The sequence below is a fragment of the Hypoxylon trugodes genome (genome assembly GCF_022578975.1).
Source record: "Hypoxylon trugodes strain CBS 135444 unplaced genomic scaffold F4822scaffold_10, whole genome shotgun sequence".
Lineage (NCBI taxonomy): Eukaryota > Fungi > Ascomycota > Sordariomycetes > Xylariales > Hypoxylaceae > Hypoxylon > Hypoxylon trugodes.
Window position 1 is genome coordinate 1,006,038 of NW_026250025.1, and position 19,287 is coordinate 1,025,324.

Sequence of the window (19,287 nt, forward strand, 5' to 3'; positions counted from 1 at the left end):
CCATGAAGAAATTCGGGGTAGGTAGCAGAGGTGGAGAGAAACAAGGGATCTAGTGCTTGGAGTTATGTTGATCCACTTTGAATCTCGTAAACTACGACGTTGCCGCGCAATTCTTGAGCACATTGGAAAGGGTCCGTGCTATAGGTACCGAAGTTGGAGAGCTCCCATCGGGGAATATGTCGTATGAGGTGTATGTGCACAAACATAAACAACAATGAGCGAACAGTTCTAGCCTATAATGTTACTGTAGTTTCTCTCATTACGTCTATAAATCTAGTTCACACGAGGTGGATATAAATATCACCGTTAGCAGTTCTCATGAGATCAATTGAGAACGAGATATTCAATTTCTCCACGCCAATGGAGTGGCATGTCATGAGGGGCCTAAATAGACTGAGATGAGACAGTATAAAATCATAGCGGCACTGTATATCCCCTCCTCCCCGATGACGAGCTCTGGCGGTCGGTTACTCTTCAACCGACACCCAAGAAACGACATGTATATATTCCTGCAATACCAATACATATTGGCAGCCAAAATAAGTTCTCCGACTATTGTCCCATTCTCCGTCCAATGTTGCGATTATGAGTCGCATGATAGATGACGAGCTTCCAATTCATCTCCATCTAGTACCTTCCGATCAGATCCGTAAAATCGTTATTGGTTCAACCCCGAGGAAATCATTTAAGCACCACCCTCCCGCTTAGCATATTCATCCTCAATAGCCTCTTCATATTTCTCCTCGGGCGATCGAGGGTCTTCGTGAAGAACACCTTCCTTGATGAGCTTTTCGGGTGATGGTCGGTGGGAGATTTTGTCGTTTAGCGAGTCGGCGCGCATATGCTTCTCGAGCTATGTAATTGGGCAAACCAGTCAATTTCATTCATCTATTATCGGCTTAGAGGGGGAGAATATGTACCTCCTTCTGCTTTTCTTGCAGGCTGGGAGCAGCGTTTGAGGCAGGTAGAATGTTCTCTATGACGCAATGAGGTCAGCTTGGTTACTCCGTCTGGTGAGGCTGTTGCTCGAACGGGGTAGCCATACTTTCGACAAGTTCAGAACGTTCGGGACGTTGCTTCAAGTGTTGTTCGAGTGAGTTCCTTCGCTCAATAGGGGAGATGGGGGATTCGTCAATGGCGGACTGGGGCTTGTTCTCGTCGGCCATGATGTCTGACTGTTCTGTGTTTGCTTGTAGTTGGGGTAGGTGTTTTAATCGTGGGTTTGTATGTTACGGGTATTATAATTTGAAGTTGTAGAAGGAAACAATGGAATTGGAGATGCGGCAGCCTTGAAGTGTTTATTGAGGCAAGGAACAAGGGGCTTATATTAGAAGGGGGGAAGAGCTATGCTGCTATGGAAAAAGGCTGTTACATGCGTTGTCGCATGCCACCGTCAGGTCATTTGAACCTTGTAAACAATGAACCCATCAGCTGAAAGCGTCAGGCGTTGACGAGCAACGAAGCTGGGGGCTAGGAGATTCAGGTGGTATCTACCCCGCACTCCCGCTATACAGCCCACTAAAAACAAGCTCACATCAGCGAATTGTAACCCGCAACGAGGTCGTCATATGGTGACGTAGAGAGCTATAGAAGTACCTATACATTTATATTCAGCGCTTGCTACAGTATAATGTTCGTACCTGAATACACCCTTAATTATTATCGGTTACATAAAGCCGTTGGTAAAAAGCTGTTTACTTTTATGCAAAACAAACACAGCCTTACTTCTCAATCTTCTCATCTTCAACTCACAATATTTATTGTTATCCTCGATCCGATTGACCACCCGTTGCTGAGCATTAGCATCTTACCTCAGATACTACACCAAAATGCAGTTATATCTTTCTAGATGTAAACTGGCCGAATGATCTCTACCGAAACGAATAAGCAGACCTTTCGATATGCGGGAACTGCCCTAAAAAGAGCTCAAGCATTCGCAATACGACGCTCATCAGTCAGCGTCGAAAACGATTTCCTGCTCCTAAGCTCTGCGATCCTGTTTCGACGAAATTCATACGCAAGAAGGTTCCTATTGGCGATTCGTACTTCCTTAAACATCGCTATACACACCAAGGCTCCCTTCAGCACTGTCGAGAATGCCACCAATCATTGGTTCGAACAATCAGCGAGCCTCTCGAAAACTTGGCGGTGCAATACCAAAGTAGATACGGCTTCTATATGGTTAGTCAGCGCACAACTTCAACATTCGGATATTCGCGTAAGTAAGTACTTGAACCGAGTTAGAATATTCATACGAATCCTCCCGCAACATGCCACCAGAAACTCCTTACATGGTTTAGTACCGTGTGTAACAATATAAGCAAGCTCAAACTTTTGAACTCCTAAGTTATAAGGGATATCGTAAGGATCTTTCCTAAATCGATATGCAGGAATATATTCGAAAGAGAGTCGTCTCTAGTTACCGCGCATGAAGCTTTGGATGTCAGGATCAGGTCCAACATCGAAGAAGGGGACAAGCAGAGTAATAGCAATGGGTGTTGTCCAAGTTTCGCTTGAAAGTATAGTCTTCAGGTCATACGATTATTCCTCCGTGAGCTGCAGCATTCCATCACCGCCAGGAACGAATAGGTGACCGGAACCGAACCGGAGCCAAATTCGTCCCCCGTCCCCGTCCCCTTCACCTTGAAAGGTCAAATTTCGGCGGCTTAAACCCGTATAGAATCCACGGTTGGTTTGTGTAGCATTGCATCTTCGAGGAATGGCGGAAGTACGAGAGTTCCAACGATGCCACCATATACTACCGTAACATTCAACATCATTGGCGCTCGGAACATGTACACTGATTATAATACCTTGGACTATAGATTCGTATGAGAGCTATTCCAGGGGTACATATTGGACCCCTAATTGGAATTGTGCTCACACTGAAAGCGTGACATAGAAAGAGAAACAGGAAGTAAAATATCTATATATGTAAGAGCAATATAGAATTTGGGAAGAGAGACAACTTGGAGATATCATTCCACATACTAGTAAAGAAGAGGAACCTGCCACCGGGTTAGGAGCCTCTTTTGGTATACTAACACAAGTGAATATCTAATTCCGTTTAGTCACCTTTGCTTGTGATAGTATTGTGGAAGCCATCCACAATAGTCACAACAACGAACACTCGAATTGGCTCCGCAGACTTCTTCAAAGTCACAAGATCGCGCAAGACTTCGCCGCAACCGGATCTAATTGTATCGCACGGCTATTACTTCGGTATAGTGTAGTCTCACGTCTTCTATTATCATGGTGTGCGATACGCAAAATACAGCCTTATTCGCTTGACAAGTTCCCACCGACCCATGTGTGAATTACCTCTATGTGGACCTCCCCTTTCGTTGATAGGAGAGTCGAATTCGTGAGCGGTGACGATTGACCCCCACTTACCGCTAAACTAACGAGTACCCGGGATTACCTGAGTTGGGGTTCATTTTGGTTCGTTGTTCCCTATAAGGAGCGCCGCCGAGGACCCTGATTCCTTACAGTGTCGCATCGGAGCAACGGCGTAGACAAACCTGCATACGTGCATCATATGCAGAGGGGGGACAGTCAGTCAGGATGAAGTCCCGGTTGGATATGATGTCAAATTTGGTGGGCCAGTGCGATTGCAAGTTAGACCCTGAAGTTTTCGTGCCGCGAATGAAGCGACTCGGATAGGGTTCCTAAATAGTCACCCAACATTGACGTTATTCGGTTCTTTGAGAAGAATGGCTAAGGTGGTATTTGGTATCATTGAGTTGGGTGACTATAATTGCATTATTACTTAAACGTAAGGGGGGCGGTATCGGTATTTTTGATGTCATTGTGTATCAATTCAGAAGAATTGGCTTAAAACACATCTAGTTGCATGAAAATCTGACGATCTTGAGCTGGCCGGCCTTTTTTCCCCCAACACACTTGATAAGACTAGTTCCATGTCAGGGCCGTTTTCTTGGTGATAATGGATGGGAACAAAGAAAGCTAGGTTAGTACATACATGAGGTGTGTTATCGGAGGTCCACCGCAAGCTTTCTCACTCGAGAATCGGGACTCGAAGTTGCTGTAGTTAGTAGGATTGTCCCATTTCCCACATTTCAAGCTACAAGTTTATAAATACATACGTAGTTCTCCAGACCGACTCTTGAATATTCTTTCCTTTAGTAGTTTTATACATCTCCTAGTTTCCCCCCAGATACCATGAGTGTTGAGCAAAGAATATCCGATGGGGATCACCCCGAACCCCCTTATCCCCTCCACGAATCTATAGTCAACCGCATCAACCCCCAGTATGCAGACTTCTATAATAAGCACATCATAAAACATCAACAAGTTCATCTACAACCCATAGAAGCCTCACGTGCAAGTGGGACTCTAATCCCGGGTGCTGGTCCTCTAGCTCCTGTCGCCAAAGCACATGACTATGTTGTCCCGCGACAAGAGACAGAAGGCCCAGGCGTTAGAGTTCGTGCCTTCACACCACAAGGGACGAAACCCGAAAATGGGTGGCCCGTCTGTGTTTACTTTCACGGCGGTGGCTGGGTCCTAGGAACCATCGATACGGAAAACGTAATAGCAACAAATCTATGCGCTCGCAGCCAATGTGTTGTCGTCGCCGTGGACTACAGGTAAATCTCCACCAACTCCAATATTTCAAACTTCAAATACAAGACGCTAACATCTCAATTAAGACTCGCCCCTGAAAACCCCTTCCCCGCCGCAGTAGACGACTGCTGGGAAACCGTGCTCTGGGTCCTCAGCAAAGGCCAAGAAATCCTAGACCTAGACACCAGCAAACTAGCCACCGGCGGTTCCTCCGCGGGCGGCAACCTAGCAGCTATAATGTGCCAGCGCGCAGCCACCCTCGGCACCTTTAACTTTTCCCTACAACTCCTCTCCGTGCCCGTAACCGACAACACCGCCAACCCGAAAAACAGTAAATCGTGGAGTGAAAACGAGCACACGCCCGCTCTCCCCGCATCCAAGATGCTGTGGTATCGAAACCATTATTTACCTAACAAAACAGATTGGTCGCATCCCGAGGCCAGCCCGCTTTTTTGGGAAGGCGATTGGGCGAAGTTACCGCGTGCTGTTATTGTCGTTGGTGAGCTTGATGTGCTGAGGGATGAAGGAGTGCAGTTTGGTGAGAAGTTGAGGAGTAAGGGTGTTCGCGCGGATACCCATTTGATGAAGGGACAGCCGCATCCGTTTATTGCGATGGATGGCGTGTTGGATGCTGGAAGGGAGTCGATTACGTATTTCTGTGATGCACTTAGGGAAACGATGTACCCTGAGTCTAATTCGGAGGCTTGATTAGGTGGAAGGAGGGAGTATGCTGGTTTTCGGAACTAAAAGGTGTTGAATGTGTGTACGAAGAGTACGATAGATTATTAATGCAGAAGCCTAATATTTTTATCTAAGATGTTATCCATTGCTAAAGTGAATTCGATTGCAAAGTGAGACAAGATGGTTGAATGATGAGATATAACCGCTTGGTCGATAATTACTGTGTCATTAGAAGTATGATGGGTTACTGTCGCTTCTGTTGTTTGTAGAATATGAAGTGAGGTTCATATCGATGGCATGATACTTGCAAGTAAGATCAAAATTGTGTATTTTTTTAGACGATGAATATAGCTACATGATAGAGCTAAAGCGACAATTGCGCATTTTCATCTTGATTTTTTTCACCGATCCAATGCTGTAAGTGGTGTTTTTCCACCCCTTCGCTCGGCTACCCCTCTACCGTAGAAGGCGGGTTTCATTCAATAAGTCGCAGTGCACTCAATCTCAACATCAACATTTAACGGCAATGTCTTTACCGCGACACAGCTATAGATGGTTAGCAGTGGTTTTGAGTAAGCGCGCCAATAAGGAATTTAGAATTACTTACGTCCTGCATGGCTTTACATCACCCCAGTATTGACTGTAGATCTCGTTCATAGCTGCGAAATCATCCATGTTGGAAAGGAAGACATTGACCTTGACCACTTTGTTTAGGTCGGATCCAGAAGCTTCAAGGATAGCAGAAAGGTTCTTGATGCATTGATGCTATTCAAATGAGAAACGTTAGCGGACCTCGGCATATCAAATCAAGTTAAATTCGGCGATTCAACTGACAGTGTGCGCTTGGATGTCCCCATCAACTATTTTCATGGTCTCAGCGTCCATGGGGACAGCGCCGGAGACGAACACAAAACCATTGGCTTTGATAGCTTGGCTGTAAATTCCAGCCAAGGGCTTAGGAGCCTTCTCGGTTAGAACAGCTGCCTTTTCAACCATCGTTTCTGTTTATCGTATTGTTCGGTGAAATCAAGATGTCGGCTGGGATAAGCAAAAATAATGACCCCGGATCGCTTCGGTCAAGGCTTGAACAAGGTGGGGGGTAGGTAATTTGGTGAACACAGGGGAGAAGGAATCTGCATCAATATAAGCACAGAAATGGTAAGAGGGGGAAAGGGGGGAAGACAGCTCGTCCTCCGTACCGGCGTGTTTAGTTAAGACATGGCGACGAAGTATGTACTACAATAGTCAATAGCTGTACACCACTGACGTGTAAGTGGAGAGAAAAGATAGAAAGGATAGAGAAGAGAATGGGGGGAATGGGGGAACGAGTGTCACACGAGCTTCTTACCCCCACGTAACCCCATCGTATCCCCATCATAACCCCAGACCCCCAAAGAGATTTGCATGGAGGTGCATATTGGGAATACCTGAAGGTAAGTAAGGCTTCGTTGGGCCGACTTGGCTCGACTCGACTGATCGATTCACTTACCTTGCGTGGGTATGGGGTATGATGGGGTATGATTTGGTGTCCCGTATATGCGACTTGTGAATCACCTACATACCTAGGTACATATATGTATGTATATACACATTCGGGGCGATACCCTTTATACATATGTAGGTATTTCGTGAGATAGCCTTTGAGTTTTATTGATATGTGATCGATCTCTTACTTAACCTTTCCTCCACCGTCACTTACCAGCTTACCAGTGCTACTGTACTTCTAAGCAAGACCAGAGTTAACTAGTCAGCTAGTCTTATCATGAAACAAGGGTTACGCCCGTGGAGGCGGCTATCTAGTCCAAGCTTGGCAGGATCTGCTGTACGACCTGTGCGTATCTCGGTGATTCTGTACAAATTTCATTTATCTACCGATGTACAGATATGTAACAGATATGTAAAGATAACGACGGCTAATACCGCCCGATATGGAAGGAAATCTAGGAAACCTTGGAATGCCCGTCATAAGCACAAGGCAGGATGAGTGGCTTGTCCTTGGTTACATGCGAAGAGGAAAATAATAATAATACTGATTATATCTCGTAACAATGTACCTGCGATGTCTTTGTTCCCTCGGTTGATCTACCGATACGCAACGTAGCTTTGCGTGGATGTCGCATATCCTACGATAGATATATTTACTTGCATTCCAGGGACTTTTCGTTTCCATTCGCGATACCACTCAAGCTACTCGGTTCTCGACGTCTCTGTACACAATGGCGGGTGTCAATTCTGTCGGTATCGTGGACTCGGATTCGATCCCAGTTAAGAAGGACCCGATTTCGAATACCAGTAACGATGTCGAAAGTCATGTCGTGGTTCGCGAAGACGAAACAGCAGGCGTCATTGATAGGGCTGCAGAGAGGGCACTCTGTCGCAAATTCGACCTTCGTCTATTGCCTGTATTAGCGATCATGGTAAGTTATTGGAAGCAACCGGTGTAAACCTCATTATGGCCAGCTTATATAGAGGATGACCTATCATACCATCATTCCTATATGTAATTGTTTCGTTTGAATACCTACTTATAATCTTCGTTCAAGTATCTGTTCAATGCACTCGATAAAGGCAACCTAGGAAACGCGCAGACCGCAGGACTATCCAAAGGTAAGCGATCAAGTCCTCTCCCGTTGCATGGCTCAGCTAAACATCATCTTCATCTCAGACTTGAACTTCAAACCGGGACAATATAATCAAATAGTCGGAATATTCTTCGTTCCCTATGTCTTATTTGCGCCACCTCTTGCGATGGTGGGAAAGAAGTACGGACCGGCGCGCGTCCTCCCTATTCTGATGTTCTGTTTCGGCTCATTCACACTACTCATGGCGACAGCGACAAATTTCGGTGGCATCTTCGCGCTCCGATGGTTTCTAGGGGTAACCGAATCAGCTTTCTTTCCTCTCGTCATCTACTACCAGACGACCTTCTACAGACGCGGCGAACTCGCGCGCCGTCTAGCCGTCTTCTACGCCGCATCCAACATAGCCAACGCCTTCAGCGGACTCCTCGCATTCGGCTTACTTCGGATCAAGTCGGATCGAGTAGACCATCCCTGGCGGTGGCTCTTCATCGTCGAGGGTAGCGTTACCGTGTGCTTTTCGATATTCGCGTTCTTCTATTTACCTCGAAGCGCCGCCGAGGCTCGATTCTTGAATGAGGAGGAGAAGGCGCTTGCGTACCGCCGTATACAAGTGGATAGCTCGTCGATCGTCAACGAGAAGTTCGTGTTGCGGGAAGCGCTCAAGATCTTCAAGAGACCATCGGCGTACGGCTTCTTGTGTGTTGAGATATGTCTCGGTGTACCTTTGCAGGCCGTCGCTCTGTTCTTGCCGCAGATTGTACAGCGGATTGTCAGCGACACGGTTACGATTAACTTGTACACTGTTGCGCCTAATGTCACAGTAAGTAAATTCGTCGTCTAACATCGCGGCATACCTAACCTGACTTTCTGAAAGGGTGCGGTTATGTTGCTTATCCTCGCGTTTACATCCGACGCTTTGCGAATCCGATTTCCCTTCGTATGCCTTGGATTCGCATTTACGTTCATCGGTTTCATCATATATGCAGCGCTCCCAGATGTTCACGCGCAAGTTCGAGTCGCATATTTCGCAACGTTCATGATGTGTTGGGGAACATCCGCACCATCGGTTCTACTAAGTACTGTAAGTTATGGCTTGCGAAGCCCTCCCCATTTGGGTGTTCAGTATCAAGCATCATATGCCCTACTAGCACCCCTCCAAATGCATTTACATGCTCATCTAACCTCTTTCGTAGTGGTATAACAACAACGTAGCGCACGAAGGCGAACGTCTAATATTGACATCGGTCGGAGTCCCTCTGGCGAATCTCATGGGATTGGTACCCAGCTATGTATTCCAAGAAAAGGATGCACCAAAATATGCACCCGCTCTTATTACCACAGCATGCTTTGGGGCTGTCGGATGTCTTGTTGCGGGAACTTTGGGACTTTACATGACATGGGATAATAAGCGACGCAATCGTCGGCAAGGCGTAAACCTCACTGCGAAGGATGTGCCAACCATGCAATTAAGAGATGGACCTCGGGTAGAAGAGTTCAGATGGTTCTTGTAACGGTGTAGGCCGGCGATGGACTCTTTTCGAGTCTACTTCGAAGGTTATCAATATCACAAATTGGAAAATAAAAGTATGAATTCGACTCTTTGATTTATTTTACTGTGAGCTGTTCCCCATTTATTCGCCTATTTAACCATCCCTTGCCTAGCCCGCCAGCATAATATTCATGGGCCCATTTCCCATACATTTCTGTGTACCCGTCCTTCCGATATCGTGCGCCAAAGGTCCCGTAAATGCAATGATCCTCATCCAAGCTCCGGTCTATAACTCCATCTCCGACAAACCAATCCCTGAATCGAAACGAGCATGCGTTGGGCTCTTAATACCATTTCTCTGGTCTTCCGCGATCCTCCTGTACTTCTCATTGTCAAATTTCCAGATCATCTTATCATGCCCATCCGCCGCTATGGCCTTGTCTTGTATCGAGAGCCTGTCTGCTATAGGATCCTCCTCGACATGTCGGAAATATCGCCTCGCCCAAGTCTTCCCTGCTTCCCGCTCTTGCTTACGTAGCGCCCGCTGTGCGTTTTCGATTTTACTCTTCTCGTGGCCCACGGCGAAAATATCGTTCGAATTAATAGCATCAACAACATGCCTCCACGCACGTCTAGACTCAAGCGGATGCTGTGAATCAAGCGATGCAACCTGAAATGGCGTCCTCCGCAACGCAGTCAAATCAACCGTCTCCAGTACCTTCCCCTTGCCCGTCTTAACCATATATGAATCATTCCACTGCCCTTCTAGAACATACAAAGGCTTGCTTTCGTCATCGTCGCGGTATAAAGTAGCGTTAAACGAGTTGCTCTTCCCCTTTAACCAACCTTTACACGAGTAATTGATGCGCGCCGTGTAGCCCGAGGAACTGCGTATGTACGATACACCACTGAGTTCGGGCGCGATTTGGAACGTCACTAGACCCTCGACATGCGCCTTCGGCATCGTGATCCAGTAGTCTTCGTCGTATTGGTCGATGTGCAGGATGCTATACCCCTTTCGCTCGATATTTATAGTTGACGAGAAATACGCCTTCGGCGCGACATGTCCCTCAAGCTAACCCCATGTCAGCAAAACACCAAGTACAAAAACATACATATACAAATAAAGTAGTAGAAGCCTTACGCTGACGCCATGCGCATCGTTCCAGATCTTAAACGCCGTTGCCGGTGGGTGGTGGCTGACTTGTTCCGTCACAAGATGCGTCGTTCCCGCGCTATCATGCCATTTCCCTACGAATAGCTCACCTAAGAATGGGTTCAGGGGCTTCATCTTTTTTCGCTTGCCGTTTTCGTCTTTGCTCGCGTGTTGATGGCGGAGTGTGCTGATGAACCATTGTAGGACTTTTAATGATCTTTTTTCGGGGCATTCTTCTCGGGCGGGTGATACTAGGAGGCTTGGGTGCTCGGCCCAGTATGTGCTGAATTCGACGATGGATTGGGGAGCAAGTAAGAAGGGTGGTGCTGTTAGGGATGTGAGATCTCCTTTGAATGTGGCGACAGACTTGAATAGAAAGTTAGCAGATCAATTTGAAGAGAAAATTGGGTTTATTGTACCTTGATGAACTGAAACCAAGCTGATTTATGAGATTGCTCGTCTCTCTTTTCGTCGCACTTCACAGAAGTGAGTTGTAAAGACATATTGAATTACCCAGGGAGTTGACCTGCAGCAGTATATAATTGTATAGTTCAAGAAAGCATATAAAGGCTAGAAATATTATCTATTAAGTTTTGTTTCGAAGAATACCTAATGACGGCTACAAACAGAATGGACGGGAGAAGGACACTTATAAGAGAATATGATAAGACTATGAAACAAATCAGGACATCAACCGTCTTATCACACGTCCTTGCATTTACATTGTGACGGTCACTGCGTCATGGATATCTTTAAAGGACATTTCCCTCCATACAGCTTAAGTAAACGGCAAGCCTACATATGTTTCCTGCATGGTGAATTGAGACGTCGTCTGCTTCATATGCTAGGATAGGACATATCCATGGATGAAAATGGAGCTTCTGTGGAGCTGGGGGTGAAAACCCCCATGTTACCTAGGTATTCGTCTAGGGTTCCTGGTTTCAACTACGGTGCCTTGGTGCGCCCTAGATAACTGCAGACCGTAAGCGTAAAACGGCCACTACGTTAACCATATTAAATTTTTTAAAAGAATGTAAAATATATTTTTATAATATATTTATTAATTATATTAATTTTTTTATTTTTTTTATTTAAATATTATAAATATTAATAAATATATTATATAATTTTTTATAAAATTTAACTTAGTTGACGCTTTGGCCGTTTTCGCGCTATCTTCCGCTGTCGAATTGCGTCTCTACATTGGCTCTATTTAACAAATAGGTTCGTAGCCACCTAGAGCAGACCGTACAGGTTGCGGAATGCGTCTTCGCTGGCCGTTCTGGGTACCTACCTGGTACCCATTTGGTCCCAATTGTGTAACGCGAGACCACAGCGAAACAAACCTGCCAAAAAAAAAAAAAATCGTTGTTTATCGACGGCAAACACAGTGTGCATGTGCTATTTCTCTTTTGCCACTTTGGTCAGCTTGAAAATACCATAAATGCCTAGTTTATACCATCCGTTTCCGTGCATGCGACAAGAAGCGTAGCATAACCAAGACGAGCACTCCGGCTCTTGGCTAGATCTAGTCATCATGCCAGCAGCCACAGAATTTCCCCTGTTCACTCGGCTACCGATAGACCTGCGACTCTTCATATGGGAGTTTGCCATCCTTGATCATAATCGAGACCGGCTTGTGCCAATCAACGAGGAAACGAAGCGAGTGATATGCATCGCCAATATCGCAAACTCTCTGTTCTTTCGCGTCACTTCCGAGAGCCGCAAGGTGTCTCAACAACTTTATCACATCCGGCTTCCCGTCTTCTGGAAAGTGCACGCCCCCGATCCGCAGCACAGGGCCGTGGACGAGAACATGGAAGACAACCCTGACGAATGCCACGGTCACATTTACATTAGCTCTAAACACGATACTTTCGTCTTCGGCCTCGACAGGTTGGCGCCCCATCACATCGACGAACATTGGTGGCTCCAGAAACCGCTAGGCGGCCCGCCCAATTTTGGTTGGAGGTCGGCTGGTCTTACCCAGCCACAATGCCTAAAGGTTCGACGTATCATGCTGTTCAACTCCGTCAATACACTTTGGCTGAAAGATGGGTGCCACAATACGCTGCGTTGTGCTGTCAGGTGTGGTGCGCTAGACGGGAAAGCTTGGCACGACGAGGGAGCCTTCCCAGGCGTTCAAGAATGCATTTATGTGCCACTGGAAGGGGAGGCGTACTGGGAATCTGTCTACCTATACGCATACATGCTCGATAGGCCCGGTCATAGGGTCCTAGCAAGGCTGGGTAGGGGCAATCATCTTGTCTTCTTCGATAAAGAACAAATTACGGAGGCCCGAAACCAGTCCTCAGTGTGCGTCTGTAACGACGAGGAAATCCGAGAGAGGGAAGTAACTTGGTGATGACGCGGCGGGCTACACGAGTAACCTAGGTACCTGGTATCTGCCTAGGTAGTTATTTAGCTATGGATGAAGCTTTTACTACCCTGTCTCTGATATGCCATTCCGCGCAACTACTTATTAAGGTGCATTATTATGTGATGAATGGTTCTTTGGTGAAGCTTTTCACCGTCGTACGATCTGAGAACTGGGCTTTTTACACAGCTATAGTCCACAGGTAGTCTATATAGGGAGCGTTGTCCCGAAATAATTGGTATAGGCGGGTCTGGCGATTGATATCGAGAGATCGTGTCTTGGTGAGGGAGAGGGCTTTGGGGATGGGATAGGGCTTGTGCTCGTATTCGGGTGAACCTGGTCCAACTCCGGATGGGATGGGATGCCAGTTTCTACCTCGTGGTGTAAACAGGTCCAGGCCAGGCCCATCATTATGTACCTTAACAACAGGATAAATAGCCCTGCCATGTGTGGAATCTGGTTCTTCTTGTTGGGGGAAGAGGCTCGTCCAATTAGACAACAGTGAGAATCGACAGGCGAGATCCTCAGCTTGAGATTGGCTAAACTTGCGATTGCCTGAGATCGACTTATGGATGTATGGAACCATTAGATCCTCAGTTGAATCTTGTTCTAGATCATCTAGGAGAGCTCGTACCGCGAGGCTGTGAATTAGGGTTATCGAAGTAGCTATTCGGCATAGATCAGGCTGTCGAAGAAGCTTGCCGAGAATCGCGGTGGCAGAAGGATTGCCTTGGTGGGTTGCACGGCATATGCCCGAGAACTCTCGGTGACCTATCCGAGCCGACGACGCTTGGACCATTTATTAGCCACACTTCAAGCGATTCAAATACTGCGCCTCCTCAAAGGGAAATATTTTGGAAGCTTTCTTAACTAAGACATGACGTATTAATGCATCTCATTCCTAAGAAGATATTAGATAGCTACATCAAAATAATCTTATCCCTCTCCAGCCGCAATATCCTTTCCAGAGTTGGCCAGAGCTCCGCCCGAAGTCGGTCAGGCTCAGGGTGGAGGTCCTATAAGACTTAGTCACCTTTATGATCAGCCTTGGTCTCATCACCTTTCGCGATCTTGTCCAAGTACTCCTGATAGGTGGGCATCCCCTGGGGCATGCCGGTCCAAGCCAAGTCCTGCTCCTCCATGGCCTTCTTCCTCGCATCGGCGATCATCTTCCAGGAGTCCCTCGACGTCATCCGGTCATGCCAAGCTTGCACATTCGGGATCTCTTTGAATCTGTCCTCTGCCACCATTGGGATGCATTGGTGAAGGATGTCGTTCCAGGGAACGAAGGACAAGTCGGCGTAGGTCATCTTCTCGCCAACCAACCATTCCTTGCCCTCGAGCACGCCGTCAAGGACGCCGAGCTGTCGCTTGCATTCGTTATTGAAGCGATCCTGAACTGAGGCTATCTTCTCCGGATGAAGGAAATTGAACCTGGTTGGGTTGGGTTAGAGGTGCGTATACAAGTGATTTACCTGGGAAAATATGGAGAAAACGCATACCAGCCGGCGTGGTGAAAGAATGGGCCTTGCAAGCTCATCTGGAAATGGAGCCATTGGTTGAGTGCGTGCTTGTCCTGTACTCTGTCGTCCGGATACGTCAACTTAAGGTCCTTGTCGTACCGTTCTATAATGTATGACACAATGGCACCTGATTCCCATAGAACGACGCCAGTATTGGGATCCTCGATGGCTTAATGAATCAATTGTTAGCGAGGGCAATCTGATTGGGATGGTGGCGCCAAGGTAGTATAGCAATGAGACTCACCGGGGACAGAAGCATTCGGGTTGAGGTTAATGAAGGGCGGCTTCTTAATATCGTCAAAACGGAAAGCCACAATTTCATAGGGAACTTGAAGCTCATTAAGGACAAGGACAACTTTCCAAGGGTTGGGAATGGTCGGCGTAAGCCATACGCGAATAGGCTTCGTCATGGTAGGCACTGAGTATATGTATGAGAATGGCACCGAAACTGGCTGATTTGGGAAAAGTAAAGAGAGACAACCTTTTGGAAGAGATGGAAACGGCGGAGGGCATTAAGAGCTACCTACCTAGGTAGGGAGAGTTATATTGTTTCTAACTATATCTGACATGTAACAAGTAAATACAAACAAAAGGTACTACCTAGGTACGTAGACACACGCCGGCTCTCCCTTTGCTCGGTGGTTACACTGCGTCAAAGACTGCTTGGATGGTTACACAGAATCTCTCAAGCCATCGGCCAAGTCAATTTTGTAGTAGTCGACGCCAGTAATACTCGCGACTACCCATACATCTATACTGAGGAAAAGCGAAAACACCTTGTTATTAGTAGATTAGTAGGCCGATTGAGGAACCAGGTTCGTGTGGAAGATTTACCCAATTATATATAATTTTATAAGTCAAGACATGATAATAGAATGAGCAATCCATTAAATGCAAGATGGTATGATTAAGCGCCCAACATCAGTAGAAAAGAAACGATGATGGTATATTCCTTCGACCCAGACTAAATAACTAGTAGAAAAGCAACCTATATTTCCATCCGTCGTATATCATGATTTCATGACTCGTAGTCCTTGAGGCCTATTGCTAGAGCCTCTTCGTTCGCGCCGTCGATTAGGTACTACATATCTCCCTGGCCCGGGTCTTGTCCTGGGTTGGAATTAGGATGACGGTCTATAAAATGGACTTACTGATTAGTATATATACTTTGGTTGATTTAAGTGGTAACCCAATAGAAAAATGGACTACTTACGGCATATATCCATACAGTCGTTCTGCTCAGTTCCCTTCGTAGGGAATAGTTTCATACAAGTATTATGACATGTCTCCACGAATGCGGCTTGAATATCAGATAGGACATCTGTGGGCGTCATGCTAGTGGTCGCCCTCGTGTTGATGGTGCTATCGGCGAGAGGAGCAGGCCATGCTTTGCTCAAAGCAATAAGGCCAAATAGGATGCTCAATGAAGCATGAAATTGCATTATGATTATGATTAATATTATGTCTCAAAAAAGACTGGTATTGATCGACTCAGTAACTTGAGACCTCGACGATATATCATTTTTCAACGACAAAGGCGTTCCAATTCGCCCCGTATAATACGATAGTTACAAGGTTCCCCGGCCCACGTGTAATGCTGGGGATAAGACTAGACTGAAAGGAAATCAAGTTACCATTGTGAGTCCCCGGGCGATACCTTGAGGCTATACGCTTTGTCTAATAGGTGGCTATAAAAGCGTTGATAATGTTAATATTGGCAGTCGTTGAGTCTTTGTATGTACCGCCGGCGGAGTTTTAATACACTGAACGGAGACTCTGACCGGCATAACTATGCCGAAGGCGTCGCAGTGATAGGGGAATCTCTTCCCGAGAGCCTACCGTAGGTCGATTGTCTTGAAAATAAAGAAGAAGCAGGCATAAGAATATCTAGGCATTCATCTTCGGGCGCTTCAACCCCGAATTATGAGCTCTATTAGGAGACACCAACCTAGCGAGCGGCACATTGACCCTTCTAACTACCTAGGTATAGCATTGTCGCGGTCGGATAGATAACTGGCCTAGAAGTCTATTGGCTTAGGTACATTTACGCTGTAATATAGCGCTCAGTAAGGTCGCTAAAAGCGAGTAACTGGCTCCTAGGGACTAAATAAAACTGCCCATTGATGGTTCTGTAAACCCTGGTATAATTTATTGCATCTCTTCGAAGGTTAGAGTCTTGCAATGTTTCTTTCTCATGCGCCATAAGTCGTTAAACTGGAGTATCTAAGACTATAGGTTCCTTGCTTGATTTAACTGTGTTCTGAATCAGTGATAAAGAAGAAGAAGAAAAAGAGGAGGACGAAGACGACGAAGAAAAGGAAAAAGACAATGAAAAAGAGGAAGAAGATAAAGAAGAGAAGAGTGCTGTAAGTGATGAAAATCAATAGAATATGGACCACTTACAGCCCTAAAGATCGGCATTTTGTGCCGCGTTTTAAGTTAAGCTAATGTGTACTTAGTGTAACCCATCACCCCCACTAGGTACATATGCACGTAAGTTAGGGATATCAAACCTCTAACAGGCAGTGACATCAGGCGAGGTACCAGTAGAATGGACCTAACCTTCCTCAGCCAGCTCAGCTCAAAGCGAAAGCATAAACTTTTAGCTGCCTACCTAGGTACCTCTTACAACAATCCTTCTCTCCTTCTTTTCTTCTTCTATTTCATAGATACAACAACTCTCCCCTCTGGAATGGCTTTGCTTCATCCAGAGGTCAAATATGGGACAGACCCTGTCAGATGAGGCTAGGCCTCCTTCAAAAGAGGAAATTACATCACACCTGGTAATCATTCTCAATTACTTTCCCACCGTATCTTAACCCATATTCAAGCTGACATCCTCTATGTTTCGAGTATAGGCAGAGAAGTTCGCTCGTAAATGTTTCGAACCGTTAGAGCTATATTCCTTCAAAGATAACTTCAAGTCACTTGCCGACACCGTACAAAATGTGCGCTACCTTAAAGAGGACACGATCGCCCGCTTTCTCGAGCTTCCCGATATTCTGGCTGTCTCGCCCATCGTATTCCACATGCTATCTTACATCGGCGCCTTTCCTTTCCTACAGGATGCTCCGGTTATACTCGGCTTCGAACAAATGATCATGGTGGTGGCTATAATGACAGAACGATATTCAAAGATTCTTGTTAAAGGTGCAACCAACAGGAGGAAACTACTGTTTAAGAGCTTGGCTGTTTATGACCGTAAGATGTCTGAGATCGAGAAGCAACAGAATGGCGCGACGAGTGCGCCGAATCCACATTCTAACAGTCACGCCCCAGGTTTCGCCGTTGACGAGGCCGGCGATGAGTTGGACGACGAAGCGGATGATGACGAACTTGTCTTAGCTGCGCTAGACTCCCTCGATATCAACGACGCCTTTAAAACCGGCGATTCCCACGCCGCCACCACGCACGGAGCTATGATTCCTGCAGACAATTTCAGGAAATTGATTATGTTACTGCTTTTAGTATCTCCGCTAGATGCGCAGGAGAACCTCTCCAGTTACGCAAATCGGGTCACAGGCTCAGAGCTCGAAGACCTAAGGTCGACAGCCGAGAATATCCTTTCGGCATTCATCAATGTCGAGAAGTCTCCTGGCATCACCTACGCCAAATTCAACAATGTACTCCCTTCTAATTTCCCATTTCTCTTCGACGGATTTAATCCCTTGTTTGAACATTTCCTTTTCTCCAAAAACCTCGACCTTTCAAAACGTAAAGATGGCGTACCTAAAGTTATAACCCCGGCGGTTGTGCGACCTCCGTTGTTGCAAGATAAGGCACAGATTTTGAATTTAAGTGTCTTATCTCAACTGTCTTTTTTCATTAGCGGAAACGAGCTATTCCGGAGATTACGATTGCTGTATTCAGGCTCGGAAGCTGGTTTCTCAATGGGTAGCTTTGAGACGAAGGTATTTAATTGGCGTGCACCTACAATCCTTCTAGTGTCTGGGACTAGAATGTCCGAGTCCCCAAGCAAAGGGGGCTCGGAAGGTACATTTAATGATTCGTTACCACCAAAACGATTTCCAAACGGGAGCCCGCCGGATCGAGATCGGGTAGTATTCGGGGCGCTTGTCAAACAGCCATGGCGGCATACGCATAAGGAATGTTTCGGAGGCGAGGATATGCTATTATTTCAACTTGCGCCAACCCACGATGTCTTTCCAGCGTCGGCGATAAATCGCGATTATGTAGCTTTTGCAAAAGCGCCAATAGTTAACCCAGGAATCAATTTTGGTTGCCCCCATCCGAAATCTGCATCACGCCACGAGTCGCTTCGACATCTAGGCCCCGTATCGCTTGTCGTCGACTCGAGCTTCGAGTTTGGCGTATTCACACATGACTATGCTTCCCGTGGCGGCGCATTCGCAACTAGCAATTCTCGCAAGTTCAATTTCCAGGAACGCTTCCAAGTGGATGAAATCGAAGTTTGGGGTTGTGGTGGTGATGAGGAAGCTAGAATACAGAGGGAAAGATGGGAATGGGAGGCCCGGGAAGCGGAAGCTAGGAGAAGGGTCAACTTAGGTACAGGCGATATCGCGGCGGATCGGGCAATACTCGAAATGGCAGGTTTAATCGGCGCAAATAGGAGCGGAGGATCAATGGCTTGAACTGTACAAAGGCTGAAGTGGAGTTGGTGGTTCACTCATGGGTTATAAAGAATATCACTGCATAGTAGTCATGATAGCTGTGAAAGAACAGCGAGTAAATTTGAATGATTGAATTTTCGAATCTGATAGAAGACCTTTTCCAACGCCGTATCCTTGATGTGTAGAGATTGCATATTGACTTAGTATATACAGTGGTATAGGTATGGGCTTTTCGTACATAACCTATTAGTCAAACAAATGCCGAGCCCCTATTCCCGATGTGCTCAGTAAGTCCTTCCA

At 46.3% G+C, this 19,287-nt stretch overlaps 10 protein-coding genes across 10 annotated transcripts; 4 read left to right on the forward strand and 6 right to left on the reverse strand.

The window, feature by feature from the left end:
• Positions 1–645: 645 nt before the first annotated feature.
• On the reverse strand, positions 646–1,365 carry F4822DRAFT_57768 (RPEL repeat protein). Its single transcript, XM_051463679.1, has 3 exons — positions 1,046–1,365; positions 921–976; positions 646–853 (listed from the first exon to the last, which is right to left on the reverse strand). The coding sequence occupies exons 1-3, from the start codon at positions 1,164–1,166 to the stop codon at positions 686–688; spliced, it is 345 nt and encodes a 114-aa protein (XP_051309757.1). The 5' UTR covers positions 1,167–1,365; the 3' UTR covers positions 646–685.
• A 2,817-nt stretch (positions 1,366–4,182) lies between these two features.
• F4822DRAFT_438705 (alpha/beta hydrolase fold-domain-containing protein) lies at positions 4,183–5,295 on the forward strand (the record flags this gene model as incomplete). Its single annotated transcript, XM_051462550.1, has 2 exons — positions 4,183–4,610; positions 4,674–5,295. The coding sequence occupies 2 exons, from the start codon at positions 4,183–4,185 to the stop codon at positions 5,293–5,295; spliced, it is 1,050 nt and encodes a 349-aa protein (XP_051309758.1).
• A 284-nt stretch (positions 5,296–5,579) lies between these two features.
• F4822DRAFT_418287 (L-PSP endoribonuclease family protein Brt1) lies at positions 5,580–6,973 on the reverse strand. The gene is made up of 4 exons (XM_051459513.1): positions 6,831–6,973; positions 6,103–6,401; positions 5,876–6,033; positions 5,580–5,814 (listed from the first exon to the last, which is right to left on the reverse strand). The coding sequence occupies exons 2-4, from the start codon at positions 6,262–6,264 to the stop codon at positions 5,748–5,750; spliced, it is 387 nt and encodes a 128-aa protein (XP_051309759.1). The 5' UTR covers positions 6,265–6,401; positions 6,831–6,973; the 3' UTR covers positions 5,580–5,747.
• Positions 6,974–6,985: 12 nt separating this feature from the next.
• Positions 6,986–9,454, forward strand: F4822DRAFT_418291 (putative MFS transporter). Its single transcript, XM_051459514.1, has 5 exons — positions 6,986–7,685; positions 7,812–7,875; positions 7,934–8,670; positions 8,725–8,931; positions 9,044–9,454. Exons 1-5 carry the CDS (start codon positions 7,485–7,487, stop codon positions 9,359–9,361), a joined length of 1,527 nt encoding a protein of 508 aa, XP_051309760.1. The 5' UTR covers positions 6,986–7,484; the 3' UTR covers positions 9,362–9,454.
• On the reverse strand, positions 9,438–11,382 carry F4822DRAFT_418298 (Oxysterol-binding protein). The gene is made up of 3 exons (XM_051459515.1): positions 10,915–11,382; positions 10,484–10,861; positions 9,438–10,414 (listed from the first exon to the last, which is right to left on the reverse strand). The coding sequence occupies exons 1-3, from the start codon at positions 10,996–10,998 to the stop codon at positions 9,626–9,628; spliced, it is 1,251 nt and encodes a 416-aa protein (XP_051309761.1). The 5' UTR covers positions 10,999–11,382; the 3' UTR covers positions 9,438–9,625.
• A 261-nt stretch (positions 11,383–11,643) lies between these two features.
• F4822DRAFT_58027 (uncharacterized protein) lies at positions 11,644–12,957 on the forward strand. The gene has a single exon (XM_051463681.1). The coding sequence runs from the start codon at positions 12,033–12,035 to the stop codon at positions 12,858–12,860; it is 828 nt and encodes a 275-aa protein (XP_051309762.1). The 5' UTR covers positions 11,644–12,032; the 3' UTR covers positions 12,861–12,957.
• F4822DRAFT_58053 (uncharacterized protein) lies at positions 12,957–13,790 on the reverse strand. Its single transcript, XM_051463683.1, has one exon. The coding sequence runs from the start codon at positions 13,669–13,671 to the stop codon at positions 13,054–13,056; it is 618 nt and encodes a 205-aa protein (XP_051309763.1). The 5' UTR covers positions 13,672–13,790; the 3' UTR covers positions 12,957–13,053.
• On the reverse strand, positions 13,785–14,991 carry F4822DRAFT_58046 (glutathione S-transferase). Its single transcript, XM_051463682.1, has 3 exons — positions 14,640–14,991; positions 14,375–14,564; positions 13,785–14,306 (listed from the first exon to the last, which is right to left on the reverse strand). The coding sequence occupies exons 1-3, from the start codon at positions 14,803–14,805 to the stop codon at positions 13,898–13,900; spliced, it is 765 nt and encodes a 254-aa protein (XP_051309764.1). The 5' UTR covers positions 14,806–14,991; the 3' UTR covers positions 13,785–13,897.
• A 287-nt stretch (positions 14,992–15,278) lies between these two features.
• Positions 15,279–16,214, reverse strand: F4822DRAFT_418302 (uncharacterized protein). Its single transcript, XM_051459516.1, has 2 exons — positions 15,609–16,214; positions 15,279–15,529 (listed from the first exon to the last, which is right to left on the reverse strand). The coding sequence occupies exons 1-2, from the start codon at positions 15,835–15,837 to the stop codon at positions 15,477–15,479; spliced, it is 282 nt and encodes a 93-aa protein (XP_051309765.1). The 5' UTR covers positions 15,838–16,214; the 3' UTR covers positions 15,279–15,476.
• Positions 16,215–16,918: 704 nt separating this feature from the next.
• On the forward strand, positions 16,919–19,183 carry F4822DRAFT_58069 (TLD-domain-containing protein). Its single transcript, XM_051463684.1, has 2 exons — positions 16,919–17,178; positions 17,254–19,183. Exons 1-2 carry the CDS (start codon positions 17,116–17,118, stop codon positions 19,006–19,008), a joined length of 1,818 nt encoding a protein of 605 aa, XP_051309766.1. The 5' UTR covers positions 16,919–17,115; the 3' UTR covers positions 19,009–19,183.
• The last annotated feature ends 104 nt before the right edge of the window (positions 19,184–19,287 follow it).